The sequence below is a fragment of the Phocoena phocoena genome, chromosome 7, assembly GCF_963924675.1.
Source record: "Phocoena phocoena chromosome 7, mPhoPho1.1, whole genome shotgun sequence".
In the NCBI taxonomy this organism is placed as follows: domain Eukaryota; kingdom Metazoa; phylum Chordata; class Mammalia; order Artiodactyla; family Phocoenidae; genus Phocoena; species Phocoena phocoena.
Genome location: NC_089225.1, coordinates 92521783 through 92541381, shown reverse-complemented (window position 1 = coordinate 92541381; position 19599 = coordinate 92521783). Strand labels below are relative to the sequence as shown.

At 34.6% G+C, this 19599-nt stretch overlaps 2 protein-coding genes across 2 annotated transcripts in view; both read right to left on the bottom strand.

Annotated features, from left to right (window-relative positions):
• VWC2L (von Willebrand factor C domain containing 2 like) overlaps positions 1-11183 on the bottom strand; it is a 148823-nt gene extending 137640 nt beyond the window's left edge. The window contains exon 1 of the mRNA XM_065881099.1: positions 10794-11183. Within this exon, the coding sequence (XP_065737171.1) occupies positions 10794-11183 (390 nt within the window). The remainder of the gene's footprint in view (positions 1-10793) is intronic.
• Positions 11184-14995: 3812 nt separating this feature from the next.
• Positions 14996-19599, bottom strand: part of SPAG16 (sperm associated antigen 16) — an 864330-nt gene continuing 859726 nt past the window's right edge. The window contains exon 16 of the mRNA XM_065880870.1: positions 14996-15171. Coding sequence (XP_065736942.1) covers positions 14996-15171 — 176 coding nt within the window. The remainder of the gene's footprint in view (positions 15172-19599) is intronic.

Sequence of the window (19599 nt, the reverse complement as noted above, 5' to 3'; positions counted from 1 at the left end):
GCTTTGCCCCAAGCTCCTGAACCTGGCATCCACATTGTGAGCGGGTGCCACACTCTCTTCTCCCGCTTGTCTCTCACTTTTTATCTGCTCTATACCCTCTGCTCTGGCCACTTGGGTTAACTCACTTTTCTCTGAACGTGCTTTCCATTGACTTTTGCCAATTTTCCTGTTTTGTCTAAAATGTTTTCAGTACCCTGAAATCCTCACTCTTAGGATCTTCCTAAGCTCTTCAGACTGAATTATTTCTTTCTTCATATGAGTTCCTAGAGCAATCAGCCCATGCCATCTGCTATTAGTGGTACCTGTGTTATTCATTTTGATAGACTAGGCGTACCTTGATGGTCTCATACATTTTTGTGCACCCCCCCCAAGACCTATCACCTCTCTACATGTCAGAGACATTTAGGACATCTAATGGAATCAAACCATGGATTATATAAGTTGACTTGAAAAGATGTTAGTGAACTTAATAAGTGAGCAGACAATATACATATTTTCATTTATTAATATAATAAATCTATTATATTACACTAAATGAAAAATACCTACTTGTCACACTGTCAAAGGAGAGCAGATGGCATATCAAAATATAAGACATTTTTATCATCTTTGCTTATCTGTTTCCATCCGAGTAAGTGGAAAGTTATTAAATTATTATACATCAATGCAAAGAGCAAAGCCGTACTCCTTGGAGACAAATGTGCAAAGAGACTTAACGTGTCTGCTGTTAAGTATGTATAATACATTTAAAATAGGCAAATTTAGATGCCTTTGAAGATTTACACATGTGGAAAGACATCCCCGAGACCACCTATAAATGAAGTAAAACCTATACCTAACAGTACCCAAAGGATTTGTAACTTTGAAGAATGCAAGTCACATGAAAGTACAATTTGAGGGAAGTAGAAAGGGAAGAAGAAGAATTTGATTGTAGATCAGAAGTTGGCAAACTTTTTCTACAGAAAACCAGACAGTAAATATTTTTGACCTATTTGGGTCATATAATCTCTGGAGCAACTACTCAGGGCTGGACTGCATTCTGAAAGCCACTATGCACAATACATAATGAGTAAGCATTGCTATTTTCCAGTAAAACTGTACTTATAAAAACAGGTGGTGAGCTGAATTTGGCTAATGGATTGTAGTATGCTGATCCCCGTTTTAGATTTTTGGTTTTATGTAACTGGCATCATCATTATTATTTTGAATAAGTCATTTTCCATTTAAATTGTTTTATGTAACATAAATTAATAAATTACCATAAATAACCACATTTACTGCAATTTTGGAAACTTTAAAAAGGACCAGGCAATAAAAGATAAGCTGAGATATATAGATTTTTATCATTAACTGCCCATCGGAGTCAGATAAAGGAATAAAGGATGATCTTGGTCATCAACAAAATACTTCTTAAACTGTTTCATTGAACGCTTATGAACTTTAAGATGTTAATAGATATTCAGAGAAAAAGTATTCTGTTACATAAATCTGTGAAATACTGGACTTAAATACAGGTAAGTAGTAATAGTAGTAAAAATGTCAGATAACTTTTATGAATCCCTTATTGTGTTCCAAGTAGTTTTTACTATTATCTCTATTTTAGAGATGTCTGCACTGAGACGTAAGAGGTAAAGTAATGTGTGCCTAGGTCACTTAGCTGGTAAGTGATAGAACCTACTGTAAAATACAGTTTTCACCATACTGTTGAGCTCTTAGCTGTTGAGCTGTGTACATACTGACTCTCAAAGCTTTAAAAACTGTTCAAGCACTGTTAGTATATATTAATATATACATTCAAGCACTGCACATTTCCAAGAGATAGTAAAGGACGCATCATTTCTCAAATTTACTTGACCATGAAACAAAATAAAAAATCCTTACTAAAATTCCAGCTGATCATTAGAATAATCTGGGAAACTTTAGAAAAATATAAATTTAAATCATTTCAGTTGGCATTGAAGAGAGAGAGGTCAAGGGATGTGAAATTTTGCAGCATTCCTGCCTTAGATGATACTGATCATATGCCAGTTTAGAGATATCCCTTTGTTCTAATGCCATGCAACTAGAGATTTTTGTACACTCCATCCATTTTTCATACTCCATTCCTGTCAGGTAGTGAGAGGTGGGCGTTTGCAGAGTGAAAAAAATCAGGAACACAGGTCCTCAGTTCCTAAAATCAACTATATGGCAAGAGCAGCTAATTTAGTTCCTTTGTTACTTCCTAGTATAGTCTCCGTGAAAATAAGTAGGTAGTGTTTAATATATTATAATTTTATTTTGGTGTATATTGTTTGCTTTAATTACAGAATTTTTCATTTTTAGACAAAGGATCCTCTTTTTATTAGAGCCTTTGTAAACTTAGGCTCCTTTTGCAAATTTTCCTCTATCTGTATCAAAGACAGATTTTAGATATGGCAATATTTTATTGTTCTTGTCAACTTGTAACTCTGGGTTGTCATGGAGCTAGGTCCTGATATCACATTTCTATAGACAATTGGATGAAATAAATGTTTGCATCCAATGTATTTATTGGAAAGGAAGATGCAAGTGAGCATTAAACCTGAAGGCTTAAAATGTAGATAAAAGACCACAGGAAAGAAATATATTTATATTGCCTTTGCAAATAGTAAGCTATGCCAGCCATTGTGGTGTTTTTACTAAGTTTCAGTTGGTCTTTGTTTTACCATCTGTAAAATAAGTTCAAAGTTCTTTTCCATATCCAAAATTCTGTTGTCAGCTCTTAAGAGTAGGAAGGACTTAGATTTAAAAAAACAACAACAACCCATAATGCTTGCCTTTTATAAACAGAACTTGTATAAACTCAGATACTAGACATCCAATCCCATGCCAAGAAATAACAATCAGAGTCAAGGGTCAATATTAAAACAGAGTGGTTTCAAAATCCCAACCAAGTAATGTTTAATTAAAAAAAAAAACACACAAACTTTTGAGCAGTCAGAATTGTTAACTATAAATTGATATGCGATACTTCAATGTTCTAATTCCCAATACTATTAATTCTTCATAAAACATATGATGACATTATTGTGCCCATCCTATAGGTAGAAGGAGTAAAATTATTTGAGTTTTGTTCATGGTCTCATGACGTAATAGGGAGGAAATTAACAGTTGTGTTCAGTGGATTTGTATCCACTTTAAACAAATTTATACAGTCATAAAATAATATCTAAAAGCTTTTTCAGGACATAAATGAATTTTTTTGTCACTTTATTCACTCTTCGTGGCATCATTAAATTCTTGCAAAGATGGCTTTATCGTGATGTGCTGTATGGCAGGCTGGAAGCAAGGAAATCAACACTGGTGATATGTGAGACTGAGATTACTGATGCTAATCGGTGGATTAATAGTCCAAAGTACAGACTAAAATAAGCCAGTCCCCAATTAATAATGACTAGGGCTTGAGAAAGATCACCTGGATAAGCAAACCCACTGATCACTTCAAATCGCCTCTAGTTATTTGTTTCAAGCTCTTCCTCGAAAGCTTGGCAAAATACAACGAAAAAATAGACCAATAGTTTTTTCTTGTGCTGTCCTTCATAAAGCACACTGCCTGATATATAAATCAAGCTATAGGAAAACAAAACAAAACAAAAATATTGTCAGGGAGAATAAGGAGGAGTAGAAAAAGATTTTCTTAAAGTAAGAACATTTCCCAGCTCCCTCAAGTTTCACACACATACACATACAACGCATGTATGAAGCAATTTCAATTTAGACTGTATATAGATTAATACACAAAATTTGCACAAAATATGTAGACCTAATTTATGAAATAAGAGAAAAAAAACATGCTTGTTAGTATCACACCATTGACTAATTATGTGTTTTGGTGAGTAAAACCACAATGAAAAATAGCAAATTTCTGACATATTCAGAAGCTTGTACAATTAGAGTTAAAGTTTGGAGGGGAGACTACCAGGTCACTCTCTTTTCAGGTTCATCTTCTCACGGTACTGGAGAGTCAGTAAGGAATGGACAGCAAAGTCTACACACAGCTCATGACTGACCTCAAGTCTGAGGTAGTCACTAGCAGTGATAAGCTCCACAAATCCCAGATGTGGCCGCAGATCAAACACCAATCTTCTGGTGTGCCCAGGGAACAGAAGCCCATACACAAATCTCTGTAGTCATGCTTGTCACACAGTTATCACCATTAACGGCAGCATCTTGCCATATGAAGGACAGTGATAAAAATCAGTGGGTGAGTCTATATAGAACTAATCAAAGGGCCAGCTGATCATCAAGTCTCTTAAAGTTTAAAGCAAGTGACTTTTTCAGACTATTTCATCCCTTCAGGGGTTAACTTGGAAGCCATTTATTCCTACAATTCTAATCCCTCATTTAAAAAAGTGTTGAGGGTCATTTCCAGTTCTCATCGGAGCTTTTGAAAAATTATTTCAAAAATCTGGTCTATTTTCTAGATTTAATGTAGTTTTGTAGAATTAAAACATGTCAAGTGAGCACAATATAAAAAGAAAGAGAAAGGTTTGAGGAACTTTATAAAGTTTTAACAAAATTGACTTCTAATCTTTGAAACTGGTCAGACATTATACAAATTGAGCAGAGGCTCTCTAGTTATATACAGGGATGGATGTTCCCCATTGAGAATTATCCACTTTGAGCTTGTTTGTTGTACAGGCTGAGGGCTGAGCTTCAGAGGAGCAACCGTCATTACTGATTAAGGTTACTTAATCTCTGTTATTTTGTAGCTACTTGAAAGGAGAAGCCATTCTTGAATTCACTCAAAGGCAGTTTCAGTATTAAAAACTACAGCATGTTCTGCAAAACAAAAACTGCATTTTGCAGAGTCAGTGATTGTGGAATTGGTCTTTTCAATCTCCCAACAAAGACCTCAATTATCTTTGTTGTATGAAATTATGATGTTTTCTAGGACTTTCTTTGGATGAAATCTTACAAATGCCCCTGTTTGTTCCATTAATCATTTGTTGAGAACTTGTATATCCTCTCTTGGGAAAAATATCTTTAAAAATCCCACCCATATTCTTAAAATTCACCCATTTCTCTGTTATTAAAATAAATACAGAGGGTCAAAAAATAAAAATAAAAAAATATAAATAAAAGAAACCTTTCCAGTTGTTAGGATGAAACTTTCACTGCCTTGCCTCTCATATTTCAGCCCGACATAACACATTTGATTCCATTTGGTGGCATTAAAATACATACATACATACAATCTTCATACCTCTGGAAAGATGCATTCTGTACCCCTCTGTCCAGTACAAACATCTTAGTTTCTGTGCCTCTCATAGAAACTGGTACCATGGCAGATGAGTGGGTGGGGTGCAATAAGCTGTATTTCTGCAAAGTGTTAACTATTAGTCCCTTCAATTGAGATTTCTTTACAGCCCCCCATTTTTTCCTGTTCTTTCACATATTTGGTTATCAGTTCCTAGAATGTGTTACTTTTCCATTCTTTCTCTGTATTAAAACAAACAGACATAAAAAAAAAAAAACCTCCCAGTCCTAAATTCAAAAATCCTTTCTACTCACTTTTACAGATTTAATGTTACATTTAATGTCCATTAATGTTAATTGGACATTAATGATGGGGGCATAGATTAATGAGAAAGTTGGGAAACCTGTCTTCCTATGAATGTACCCATTGAAGAGTGAGTCAGTTCTAAACCTTAGTTGGCATCGACATTTTTTATGGGTGTGATGATTTGGCAGAATACTCTGATTAATTTTCTGTCCTCTTTGCTGCTTTCCTCAAGATTTAAATGTTAAATCCAAAATTCAGGGCAAAAACTGGGCAGCTTACCACAGCATGAAAACATGTTTTTTTTTTTTAAAAAAAGCAATAACATATTTACAAAATGTGCAGAATGAGAAAATAATCACACTGAACCTATTAAAAATAAAAACCAGAAACCTGCTCAACTGTCAGTGTCTGAAATAAAACTAAAACAGTACAAGTTTTAAAGTATAAAAAAATCCAAAATGGCTAATTCTAGCTGAGTGAGAGTTATAAAAATACTGAGCAAAATAAGAAATTATTTCTCCATTTAAGAAACTCAGCATGAGATAGTTATCACAGAGCCAAAGCTGATAGAACCTACATTTCCAATCAAGTTTTTCTGTAGGAAATGCTATTGTAATTTATTATTTATACTTCTTATTTCTCAAAAAGTAGGTTCCAGTGTCATTTTGCCTGAGTACACATAAAAGAAAGATGAGAAAATCTACTATACAATGACCTTTAACTTAATACAATATTACCAGAACACTGGAAAATTTAGAGTTTTCAAAAAGGGTAGAGAGAAATCCATTTTCAAAGCTTGCATCAATGTGTTGAAAAAACCCCAACGTTTATAAATAACATTATTTTCTCCATCAGGTGACACATGTATATCAATTTTTTTAACCACATTGAATGTTTATTTTTTACTGAGGTATAGTTGATGTACAATGTTATAAGTTTCAGGTGTACAACATAGTGATTTACGTTTAAATTTAGTGATCAGAAAAGACTGAAGTAGGGACTTCAGTATGTCTTTGTAACTGTATAGAGTGAGACCACACAACTAAAACACTGGATGGTCATTACAACACTTGGGATGGAGATGCAATGCAAGATGAATATTGGTTAGGAAGGGGTAGGGGAGAAGGAGTAGAAAGTAGAAGCAGTATGGAAATATATGAACAATGTGTGTCATCTTTAGGGGTCCCAAGAGCACTCTTTACCTGAAGCTTGAATGCTTCTCTAATTAAAATGGGGAGGTGAACACATAAACAGAAATTAAGGCATTTTAAAGGAACTTTTTTTATTCTATGTGTTCGGTTATAACCTGACTCATTTTGTTCACCAAAATATATTAAATACCTGTTATGTGGTTTATATGGGGCTGGGGTTGGGAACAGAGGAGGAAAAAGAAAACACCGCCCCTAGCCTCAGAGGGCTCACTGTCCAGTGGGAGAGACAGGTCCTTTCACTTTATATTATTGCAGTGTGACAGAGGTGGTAAAGGTGGTGAAGAGTTTATATTCTGAAGCCAGGATGCCTGGGTTTGAATCCTAGTTCTTCTACTTTAGATATGGTGTTGGGCAAGCTGCTTACACTTTGGTGCTTCAGTTTTCTTGTCTGTAAAACAGTGCTAAGAAAAGTGTAACCTCATAGTGTTATTATGAAATGTGCTATAATACATATAACGGCCTTAATGGTGTCTGGCTATGATTATTGTCCTTGTTATAATGGTGTGAGACGCAGCCCAGGATACATAAGTAGGACAGTCAGAGAGGGCTTTGCAGTTGAGATGAGACTTAAATGGAATTCTGAAGCAGTCTAGTAAGACTTATACAGGTGTGTATAAATGGTGAAAAAGTATGGACAGCATGTGCAAGCACACAGGGAAGAGAAGTCACTGAGAGTCTGAGATACTTGGAGAGGTTGATGAGTAGAATCTAGACTCTACCAGGGAATTTAGAGTTTTATCCTCAAGACTTCCCTGAATGTTTCTGTTCTTTGCATGCTGGTCATCTCATTCTTTGTTTTCTGCAACAGTCCCACCTCCCCAGCCATTAATATCACTTCATCTCTACTCAGTTATATACTTGGCTATAAAGTCATTTTGTTTAAAAAACATATTTAACTAGGTCATCTCTATGTATAACAACCTGCATTTTGTCCCTTGTTATTCTTTAGACTGAATCTAAATAGTTTGGCCCAGTACTCAAGTTCCTCTTTCCACGTTCCAAAAATGCTACGCAAATTTACCTCTCTCTCCTTATAATGGCATTTTAGTAAGATCCAGCTTCCTGTTATTCTCGTCTCCCTCCTCTCCTTGCAGATTTTATTCATCCCAATCTCTGATTCTGCTCAAGCAGTTTCCTCTTTGGAACTTCTCCCTGGATAAATTTTAATTTTTTAAGAACAGGGTCATCTGTGACCATCCTGAAGAAAAAGTTTGTCTGACCAAACCTCACACCATGTTGATAAGCTTCTGGCACCACAATCCCTTGGTGTTGACCTTCACAGTCACATACTTCAGACTTCCTTTTCCCCACTTCTCTCTCCACGTTGTTCATGCCTTCCTTGTGGGTGGAGATTTTGCCTTCTAGATACCTTACTTTCTAATGTATGTACAGTACCTCTACAGTATCTTATATAACAAAAAGCCCAATAAATACTTGTTGGATGAATATATAACATGTAAAAATATCTTGTAATACAACCTTATTAATAACATGCTAAGATTATTATGTGAAAGTTGCTTACAGCTTTAAAGATCAGCTTACAAGAGACAGGAAACTAAATTAGAGAATCAGATGGCTGATATTTACTAAGGCGTACATAGTTCACATAGATAAGTAGAACATTTAAAAAAAGGTGTTGGAATTCTTTCACTTGAGTGACTTTTAAAATCAAGCTTCCGTCATAAAAATGTAGGTGAAGACATGGAGGAATGGAGAATTTAGAGTAAATCCCTGGACATTAGAGTTTAGAAGGAGTGAAACAACCTTTTGTTCAATATCTGTTGTGTACCATTCATCACAAGACTGCTAACTTCATATAAATTATCTCACAAAATCTTTCCAACATCTCCTCCCATCAGAAGTAATGATCATGATGGCCATTTTGTAGCAAAAGCTACTGTGGCTCCAAAAGTTTAAGGACTCCTTCCAAAATCTTACATCTAAGTGATGAATTTGGGATACGAATCCAGGTCTTTCTGACTCTAGAGCCAAAGTGCTTTGATATAGGCTTTCTTGTTTGCATGTATTTAGAAATAGGTTAAATGACTTGACAATTTTGGACAGGTAACAAACTTTCTTGGTCTCAGTTCTTCATTCTTATTAATGATCTCTAAAGCTCTTAAAACTAAATCCTTGTGAAAAAGTGGCATCTGTTTTCTTTTCTTAAATCACATGGATTTAAGATCAATGATATTGAAAGTCAGGGGAAAAGTTGTGCATATCAACAGATTAAGTATTAACTATAGCAGAGACAGATAGTTGGAGTAAAGCAATTACTAACTTGCTATGTCTTTATTATTTGACATGGTAAAATAATTATTACCTTTGAAATAAAATAAAATCTAATAAAAACAGGGAAAACTATAGCATTTTAAGTGGTGAGCTAAGTTAAAAAAAAGTCAGTATCTTTTCTTCTTTTATATAATTTGGTAATCAATATGTAATAATCTCACATTTTATCTGGGGTACTTTTTGCTTAGGCTAGGCTATCTTAAAATGTCCTTTTGCATTCTACTCTAGATAAATATGCACGTTAGAGGAGAGTGACATGATTCTAGAACCACGTCTAGAGTCAATCACGTGTTGAGTATTTGCATTTACTTTTGTTAACCTAAGAGTAAAAGTAGCTAATATCAAAATGTGTCCAAGATGTTAAAGACCAGAAAGGCATTAATACATATATGATACTCAACTATTATTTGATGTCAGTAATGGTAATTTTACTAGACTCTCAAGCCTCTTCTCAATAGTGTGCAACAAAGTATCATATATGTGAAAAAAAAGTCTAGAATAACACTTATGTGTAAGAAAGTTGAATATGATAATTATCATTAAAATTTCTCTCATGTCCTGAGGAATCTAGTTAAAATAAATGGGTTCCTTGGGTAAATTAGAACTGGTTTGAGCCCATAACTTGGAATAGACCAAATGCCATGAATTGCCAATACACAGGAAGTACTCTGATCATGATCAGTTAAAACCTTTTTCCACGTATTGACTTCCACCATTTGATTCTTGTAAAGAAGGAAGTTGGGTCAGTGCTAATAACTGAACATTTCTTCTCTCAAACATAAACAGTCTCACTGAAAACTAGCTATATCTTCTTTTGCCTACAAGATTCTGAGCACCTTGTCACAGAACTTGGTTAGGTGAAATGAAAATCTTTATATCAAGCCATCAGTATGACAGAAACTCCAAGGCACAAACTGCCATTACATCTGAGGACGTGTTGATATATTAATTTATACCTTAAGGGTTCATACCTGGCTGTAGGAAATGCTAATTAAAACTAGCCATTAGAGAAAAGAGACTCCAAGAAGAGATAAAAGTGAATTCCAAGTTACTTGAAAATATGACACAAGCATAAAAGAAAGACTAAGAAATACCACGGAGGCTGAAAGGCTGAAAAATTAGTCTTTTTTTTTTTTTTTTTTTTTTTTACTACCTTTTACAAGGGACTATGATAAAAATTCAGTTCTCTCTGGGGTCCTGTAAGTAAAAAAAACCAATCTAATGAGCAGAGAATAGAATGGGGACCATGCTCTACAACAAGTAAGTCCAATGTATATTCTTAATATAAAGACCACAGCTCAGAAGTGTGTCTCTGTAGCACTTGCATTTCCATACACTAAATAGATAATTCTAGACTATAATTAAATGGCTCCAACTACAGGCTAATAAGCCACACACACACACACACCCAAAAACTCACAAAATTTAAACACATAAATGGACACATAGCCTTTAAACAAAGTTGTTTCCTTCAGAAAACATATTTTGTTATAACACCAAGGAAATGTTTAAGGGCAAAAATAAAAGATGGCAACATGCTCCAAATACTTCTGAAGGAAAAAGTTATTGTGAAACCCTACAGATACTGATCAACAAACCAATTACCTATTTGTTGACCACACTGGTACTTATGCTAACTGGAGTCATATTCTTGTAAATCAAAGAGAAATTTAAAACTGTGTTTTTCCAACTGTAATTTTAATGTAGCAATCTAAGTATGTGGTGTAAAAAGTTAGTATTCAATAAATAAAAAGGGTAACTCATACCTTAAATTCCTCCAAGATTTTGTAATTTTTCCCATGATATTCACAAGAGTTTTTCACTTCCTTGCACTCAGGACAGCATCCATTGTGTTCCACTTTAGTACATTTTGGGTGAATTTTAGGGCATTCTGGCTGGTCACAAACAGGTCCATCCAGAGCACAGACACATGGACAGTTGGAATGCCCTGGGAAAAATCGTTCTCCCAACTTGTACACAAAGCCGCTGTCATCCACACACCCTTTCCCTCGATAGTCATCAAAAATCAGATTGTCATTACTGGAAGTCTGGTCACCTTCATCAGCAGGATAGTCTTCATGACTGATGGCAGCAGAGGTGACCAATCTGGGGATGACCAACAGAAGTATGCAAGCTTCATGAATATGAAGAGCCATCCCCCTCCTCAAAGGATTCTGGATGTTCTCCTAATATTAGATATACTCAGCTCCTTCCATGAGAATACAAGAGGGGCAGGCTGAAAAATAAATATTTAAAAAGAATAATTTGACATATATAAAGAGAATATAGATTCATTTAAACCCATGCTCTTAACATGTTTATTTGAGATCTATTTGGAAGCTACTAAGACCTCAAATCGACTAAGTTCATGCAACTATCTACACTTTATTATGAAGTTTGGAGGGTTGATCCTTGGCAATATATGCATTAAAATTGTCCTTTATGGACTTACTTTGCCTAGGAATCTTCAGCTTAAATTTACCTTCTGAATTTCAAAGGTCTAGCTTTGTCTAAATTGTAAGAAGTGGTTTTACCGAGACTCAAAGGGTGATCTTACTAATAGTTACAAATAACTCGAGAATATTTGAATTCACGTTCTCTTTGAATTCACTGATTAATGAGTGACAGAATGTATATATGTTACAATCATCTGAAAGAAAACTCAGGAGATGCGTGAGAAGACATTCTACTTCTAAAAGAAAGGGAAGAAACCAACAGCTGAATGTAAATTATCATTGGATGCAGCTACTACAAAGGTCTTCCTAATTCTTTACGCCCATAATTGGAGAACAGTGGTCTCAATATAGGTGACTTGTTTAAGTGAACATGAATCTGGATTTTGAAACATAGTTAAGCAGGAAAATAGCACAACTATTCCACAGTGAATAAAAGAAAGAAAACTTTAAATAATAAATAAGAAAATGCCAGGTATTGAAAAGGATTTGTTAAAAATTTATTTGTACTATTGTCCACACCTTTATTTTACTCAGGAAGTAAGCTCCTAGTGGACAGGAAAGATGTATCTGTAAATTATTTTTACAGCAACCTGACTCTAATATTCATGTAATAAATACTACTTGAATTAATTCAATATAAAATAAATGACATTCACACACTCTTGAAAACATAACTGTTTTTTGACATGCCAAAGATACTTGCATTTAGGCAATTTGCATAAAAATGGCAGTGTAACTGTTTATTGAAGTTTCTTAAAAATAATAGGGTGTTGCCAATTCATAGAAAATATGCCATATTAATTTGGTGTTATTGACTCTTGTACACTTCACTTAGTATTAGTGCTTGGTGGGGAGTGTTGGCAGTGGGCTCTTATTTAAATTATCAGAGTGACTAACTCATACAAAGCCTTGGGAAAACTGTGACTTTAGGGAGTAATAGATAAGAAAAGTGTAAAATAGTTCATTTGCCTATTTAAATGGTGCTGGCTTTATGCCAATATTGCTAAAATTGTATACAGGACATTTTCAGATCATTTATAAATGTTATTTGTTGGTTTATTTTCAGATTATAATAGCAATGATAAACCATCGATTTTTAGTCTAACATATGCAGATAATTTTAAATAAGATAAAGATAGCAGTAGAAAACTTCAAGAACTATTATACTTGCATTTTAAGTTAGATATGCAAATTCTAGTAATAATAAAATGGAAGGGAGTATATTCATGACCTCCTTTAAGAGAAAACTGCTCTCTAATATTAGAATTCCTTTTGGGTAGGTAATGATAAAGGAGATGGATTTCTTTTAAAATATGTCAAAAACAGTGAGTCATGACAGAACAAAAAAAAAGCAAACCTATAATTCTACTTGAGAAGCTGGAAGCTCCCTTTGACAAAGCATTTTTTCCCTTAAATTACTACAGAGCCCACAAACATAATACAAGCTTCTGAAAAAGCATAATTTTCCAATTAAAGCATGCATTTCCCACATATTTAGAAAGTTTATCTTAGAAGAAAAAGGAGCTATTGTGCTTTCTTATAGTTTTCTAGTAGTATCTGTCAATACATGCAAGATAAGCCATATAAAATACACATATCATTCTGTTTCAAAAGGACGTAGAAAATGATCTCTTTGTAAGCTACAGGTAGGCATTAATGTGTCAGGTTAGGGTGAATGTAAACTTAAAGGTAAAAATAGGGATGTAATACCTACTTTATATAAACATTAAGCATGCTTTTATTATATGAAATATATTTTAAAATCTGCATGGAGAAAACAAGGTCTTTTCGGTATAAGAAAGTTATTTTTTTCAAGAGCATTCTTCTTAATTAAGCTACTCTAGTGCCGTTTAATATTTAAGAGAAGAAACATTAGAGAAATCAAAATGTTTATCTGAAGATTTTTAAATAAGTAAGCAAACATTGCTATACTGAGGATCACTTCCCAGCTAAACTTTGCCCCCACCCCATATTGCTACATATGATTTTAAATGACTGCATCTATTTCTTTGAGAAAACAGACATAACTCATGTCATGAGATACACTTACCTAATCACTCTGGAGGTTAAATGGTGGTGGTGGGGGTCATTGACCAATACAAACTAAAAGATCAGGTATGTTTTAGAAAAGCAGTTTCTTTTTAATTATCCAAAGAATACATTTTCAGGCTTGAATTAAAGGCAGTCCATTCTACCTCCCATTTCAAAACACAGTCAAGAAGCAGTCTCCCGCCCTTCCAGAGAGAAACACTGCAGACACACATAAGAAATATGCTTTGGATCTGTCTTCAGAATTCAAAGCAAGAAGCAATGCTGGTCCTATAGCAGTCCAGACCCCAGTAGCAGAATCATGTTGAACTTATTTTTAGCCTTTTCCCAGATCCTTCTATGAAATTTCCCTGCTGATTACGCCTCCTCCACACATGAGTTCACTTACACAGTGTTTGATATGGCAGTAGAGGTGATTTGGCTAGGCTCTGAGGATCAAAATCAGCGACAGCATGCTGTAGCTTAAAACCCACTCCGCTGGCAATACCGTCAGCATCATCCACGATATGTTGCTTGAATCCCCTCTTAAACACCAGAAAATACTAACTGTGGACGTGAAGGAAAGGAGCAACTTTAGCTGGGTTTCTGCATCGCTGAGAGCAGTTTGCAGACTGCTGATTTGGAGCTCATTCTGCCGGCAGCTGGGAATTCCTCAGCACCACGGACAGCGCCAACAACTGGCTTCTGAGCCGAGCTCGGTCGAAATCCGAGCTGCTCCTTTGGACCAGGCTAGAGCGTTCTCTAAGCAGTCGCACTTTATACAGTGGATGCATGCATTGGGAGGGGGAAAGGCATTTTACGTGCAAGATACTTACTTGCATTGAGACTACAATTTTTTTTCTTTTCATTTTTTATTGTAATTATACTTAATGCATTCTCCCATGGGCTTCAGAGATGAAAGTTCTGGAAGAGCCTAGCGTTTAGACTTAAGCCATCTGCAGTCTCTGATTATTATTAACAGATAAAGTGTAATCATTGTTAAAGAATCTGTGAAAATGTATGCTCCCCAATTCTACTTGACCCTTTGCTTACAGAAAGACTTTCCCTGTGCTACATGATTAAACTTCAGGTCTTCCTGCAGTTTAGATTTGATATTTTAAAAAAGTAGCCTGGTTCTCCTGCAGTTTGTTTTGTAACATTCAAAATCAATCTGTAATTCATCTAGTCTGTCATTAGGCGTCATTGTAAAGCTGTTTCTTCCAAACTGCTAGCAAAGATGCTCTGTCTCGAAATTCTTATCAAAAGGAGAAAGAAAAAGACCCAGACGCAAATAAATGAGCAGAAAGTTATTTTTTTTTATTGGTAACAGTAATGAGCACTAAAATATATGTCCAAAGCATGTTTTAAAGCAAATTGTAAATGTCACCTGCTGGCATATTTAACCAGATATTTACTGGTTGGGACTATACAAGGCATTTTCAAGCCTTAAAGGGAATGCCCTCCACAGTGGAATATGCTGACCGTCAAGACCACGTTCGAATGGTGCCGTCGGAGTCTCCAGAAAACAGAGTCTCTCCATCATGAGAAAATACGACCGTGTGAGCCTCACTCTCGTGGCCCATCAATTTGTGGATCTGCCCCGATTTAAGATCCAGTAAATGGATAACCCCATTGCCACTTGCTTGAGCTAAAACTTGACCTGACAGAGAGAAAGAGGGAGGGAGGGAGAAAGAGGGAGAGAGAATGAATATCAAAGTTTTATTTCAAGCAGTCACAGTTTATAAGCAACAGAATATACAGTTTTGTTTCAACTGTAATTCAGATTCATTTTCCATTAGATGTCAGTCATTAAATATCAACTAACTCCTGGCTGTATAGGAAATAATTCCAGTTAAAATTAAGATATGCCAATGATTAGATTATAAAATTTTTAAATGCTCTATCTACTTTGTATGCAGAGGTCATCAAATGCCCTGCTAGGCTCCTTATATTTGGGATTAATAATTGAGAAGATGAGATTGAAAGCAATTAAGCAATGAAGCTTTCTTTTTTCAAGTGGATTATTTCTGAAAAAAAGTATTAAAAAATAGGATTCAAAATGTATTTAAGGCAAAGATATATACATATATACACATACACATATATACATATATACACACAGTGGGTAACTTATAACTTAAATTTGTTTATTATACTTAAATTTGTTTAGTATACTAAATCACTACTTAGAATAATACACATTTATACTTTAAAAATTGTGGTACTCATTAGCGCAACAAATTGTTTTTGGAGTTGAAGTGAAAATAAATACCTCCATATCAAAGATGTCTTAGGTTTTTTACTCTAATTTAAAATTCAAAATTCTGTTAAACTAAAATTTTGTTTCATAAGAGAGCTAAATACTGCACAGAGTATTGTCATAATATTTATACCATATATTTGTGAGTTAATAATTTCCTTAAAGTGAAAACATATCAGCAATCCCATTCTAACTAATACTTTTTTTTTTTTTTTGCGGTACGTGGGCCTCCTACTGCTGTGGCCTCTCCTGTTACAGATCACAGGCTCCGGACGCGCAGGCTCAGCGGCCATGGCTCACGGGCCCAGCCACTCCACGGCATGTGGGATCTTCCTGGACTGGGGCACGAACCCGTGTCCACTGCATCGGCAGGTGGACTCTCAACCACTGCGCCACCAGGGGAGCCCAATACTTTTTATTAAAGAAGTCCAGCAGCAAACTGTCAGGGAATTTGGAGGTAAGTAAAAACAACAGAATATGTCTACGTAAGTATGTGGGTTAAATAAATGACTTTAGTACTGTCACTGGGATTATCTAATCATACTTAGAAGGCATATAATATTATCATTCCAGTAATGCCATTTAAAATTCATTAAACTCTTTCGACACGTTAGATACTGGATTTAGTACCTAACATATATATTGGTAATTCCATATAATCCTTACAATATCTAATGATAAAGAAAATAATATTAACTCCATTATATAGGTGAAGAAAGAGAGTCCTGGAAAGGCTAAGTAACTTGCTTAAGATGACACCCTAGATACGGAGGGAGCTAGCATTTAATCACAAGCACTTTGAATCCAGAGCCTGGGGTTTTAGTCATTTTTTCCACATCCAGCACAGCATTTTTATCAGTGATGCCTTCTTGACAGATGTTAAGTAGGCGATATATTGTTAAAATAGAATTTTTCCGTTCCATAATAAAAAGTCAATAATAATATTGCCATAAAAGTCACAGTCAAATATTTAATCAAGAATTATAACCCAAATTGACACGAATATCTCTAAAACAGAGAAGAGTTATAAAAGTAAAGTTAATCATGATAAATATGGCCTATTTGCAAACCTTTATATCTACTGAGCTTCTTCACTTAGAACAAAGCCTGACACAGCAAAGATCCTTAGGATGGATTAGAGTGTCCAAAGCAGCAGATGTGAATATTTATTATAAAGCCCCTTCTACTAAGTCTTTGCCGACAGAGGCATTACACATGGCTTACACTTCTAGCCATACATTGTAGGCAATTGTTGTTTGTGACTTTCCTAAGAATCAAATAACTTTTTTCTTGTATTCTTCACACAACAACTAGGAAGGTGGTAAATATCATTTTCTATTTTTGAAAACAAAACCAAACAGAATCAAAGCCTGTAAAGAAAAAGGAAAGAATTTAGCTTTTAAACCATTATCTTTTGTTGGAGTCAAATCTGTAAAAATTTTAATTGGAAGTATTTATGAAAGTCCTCGGTAATTCCTGAAAGCTTGTTCAATAAAATAGAGAAGATGATAATATTGGAATTTAATGATAGGATTATATAATTCAGCAGCACCGTGCCTCAGGTATCTAAAAAATGTGTCTTTGTTAGAACAGATTTGAGTCAGCAAGTTTATGGTGAGGTTTTCAGGTTTACTTGAACTCATTTTCAAAAGGCTGTAAGATTGTGTGTGTATATATATACATAAAATCATGTTCATCTCTAAATATTGGATTATTACATGGCATATAATGTCTGACTCCAAAATTAGTTTTACTGGGATCTGAGATGCTAAACTCTTTCTAGATTAGAAGATTTTCAAAATTACTTACCAGGATGTGTCAATTACTACATTAGTATCTGTTGGTGTGAGAGACAGAGAGGTGGCACTCTCAAAAGAAAAAAATCACAGTATGACTATTGGTGACATCTCTACAAAGCAGAGTATTTAGAGACATGTGCATAGTTATCTTTCTATATATCCTGATGATTGCCAATAAAAAGTAAACTACAATATGAATCATTTGTCATACCAATGTCACAGTCTTAATGACAAATTTCGGAAGAATAGACGATGTACCTACATCAAACTTGGTCAATGGAATTAAAATATGGTAGACATGAAATTTTAAATAGTACTATGAGGATTTATGAAAACTTGTACCAACAATGTTCATGTTAAAGTGAATAAGCCTCTTTCAAAATAGAAATATAATTTATTTCACATTTTAAAATTTTATAACATTTTAATAAAATATTTAACCATTATAACATTTTAATAAAATTTTGTCTCCTAACATGCAACTCCTGAATAGATTATTCAAAATATCATTTAGCACGGTATTTTAAGAATAATTATACTAAATTATAAATGCACATATTCCACAAATACCACATGGATTTAAAGTATATTATTAAAAAACATAGACTAATATAGTTTGCTAACACTGATTTAAAAATAAAATAGCCAAATTTGTTCATAAAGGTATTTAAAAAATATAAATATCTCAACATGTATTAAGCAAAAAAGAAGCAAGTCATTTTTTTTTTTTTTTTGTGGTACGCGGGCCTCTCACTGTTGTGGCCTCTCCCGTTGCGGAGCACAGGCTCTGGACACGCAGGCTCAGCGGCCATGGTTCACGGGCCCAGCCACTCCGCGGCATGTGGGATCTTCCCGGACTGGGGCACGAACCCGTGTCCCCTGCGTCGGCAGGCGGACTCTCAACCACTGCGCCACCAGCGGAGCCCGAAGCAAGTCATTTTTTACATAACATCTAAGTTATCAGGATTCCCAAACTTTTACAGAATGGGAAGAAAGTAGGCAGTCTGGGGAGAAGATTGATATAATTTTATAACTGCTATTCTTTTATATAAATCAGTAAATATCAACAATGAGTGATTATGCCTGTCTTGATCCACACATCTCTGAAAAACTTAATACTTGTTTTAATCCATCAAGACTTCAGAATAATTTCTTGTTGGTTAAATCAGTATCAGTATCTTGTTTGCTGACCAATGAGTTTGAATGAGGATAACATGTATTACTACCCATTTTACTCTATTGAATTAATTTGCTAACTTCTTTTGGCTAAAGAAGATAAGCACTAAATTTCACCTTCACTCAAAGTTATTGCTCTGCTATTGGATGAGCGAACAAACCTTTAAAAATTAGTGTTTCCCTCAAATTTTAGTTCTAAATTAACTTATAATTTACTTAACATGATAGAGCTTCTTTATACTCTGTTTTAAAAAGTAATTTTTTGAAAAATGTAGGTTTAATAATATCTTCAGCAAAGCAGTCTCAATTGGATTTAGTATAAAACTTGAATGTTTGAATCTCTTGAAGTTTGTAAAATGAATTAACCCATGGAGATTGAGTGGTAACATTTTATCTGGGTATATGTAATCACTTTGGATGAACCAACAAAAACTGGAAACTCATTGCATGCTAACAAACTGCAAATAAAATATTGGCACTTTTTCAAACTAAAGAATTTAAAATTAATTTTAGATACTTACATGTGTGAAAATTCAATTTGAGAGTATACACCTAAAATACCCAGGAGTTACCTGAATCTTTTAACACTTACCTCCTAACCTAGACAAATTCTTAAGTTTAGGAATTCTGCATATTACTGAAATATTTTTGACACTAACTATGAAACTTGACATAATCAGTAATGAGTACATGCTTGTTGCAGGAGGAGTTGTGGTACGATATAAGTAGTAGTATAAAATTGGTTTTTTTTGAAAAGAAAGGATATGAGTTTCTTTGTCTTTCAGATCTGCTAGAATGAGTTCACAGTAGCCATCGTTTATTGAGCATCTAGAGCTCCACTGGTTACCTCACA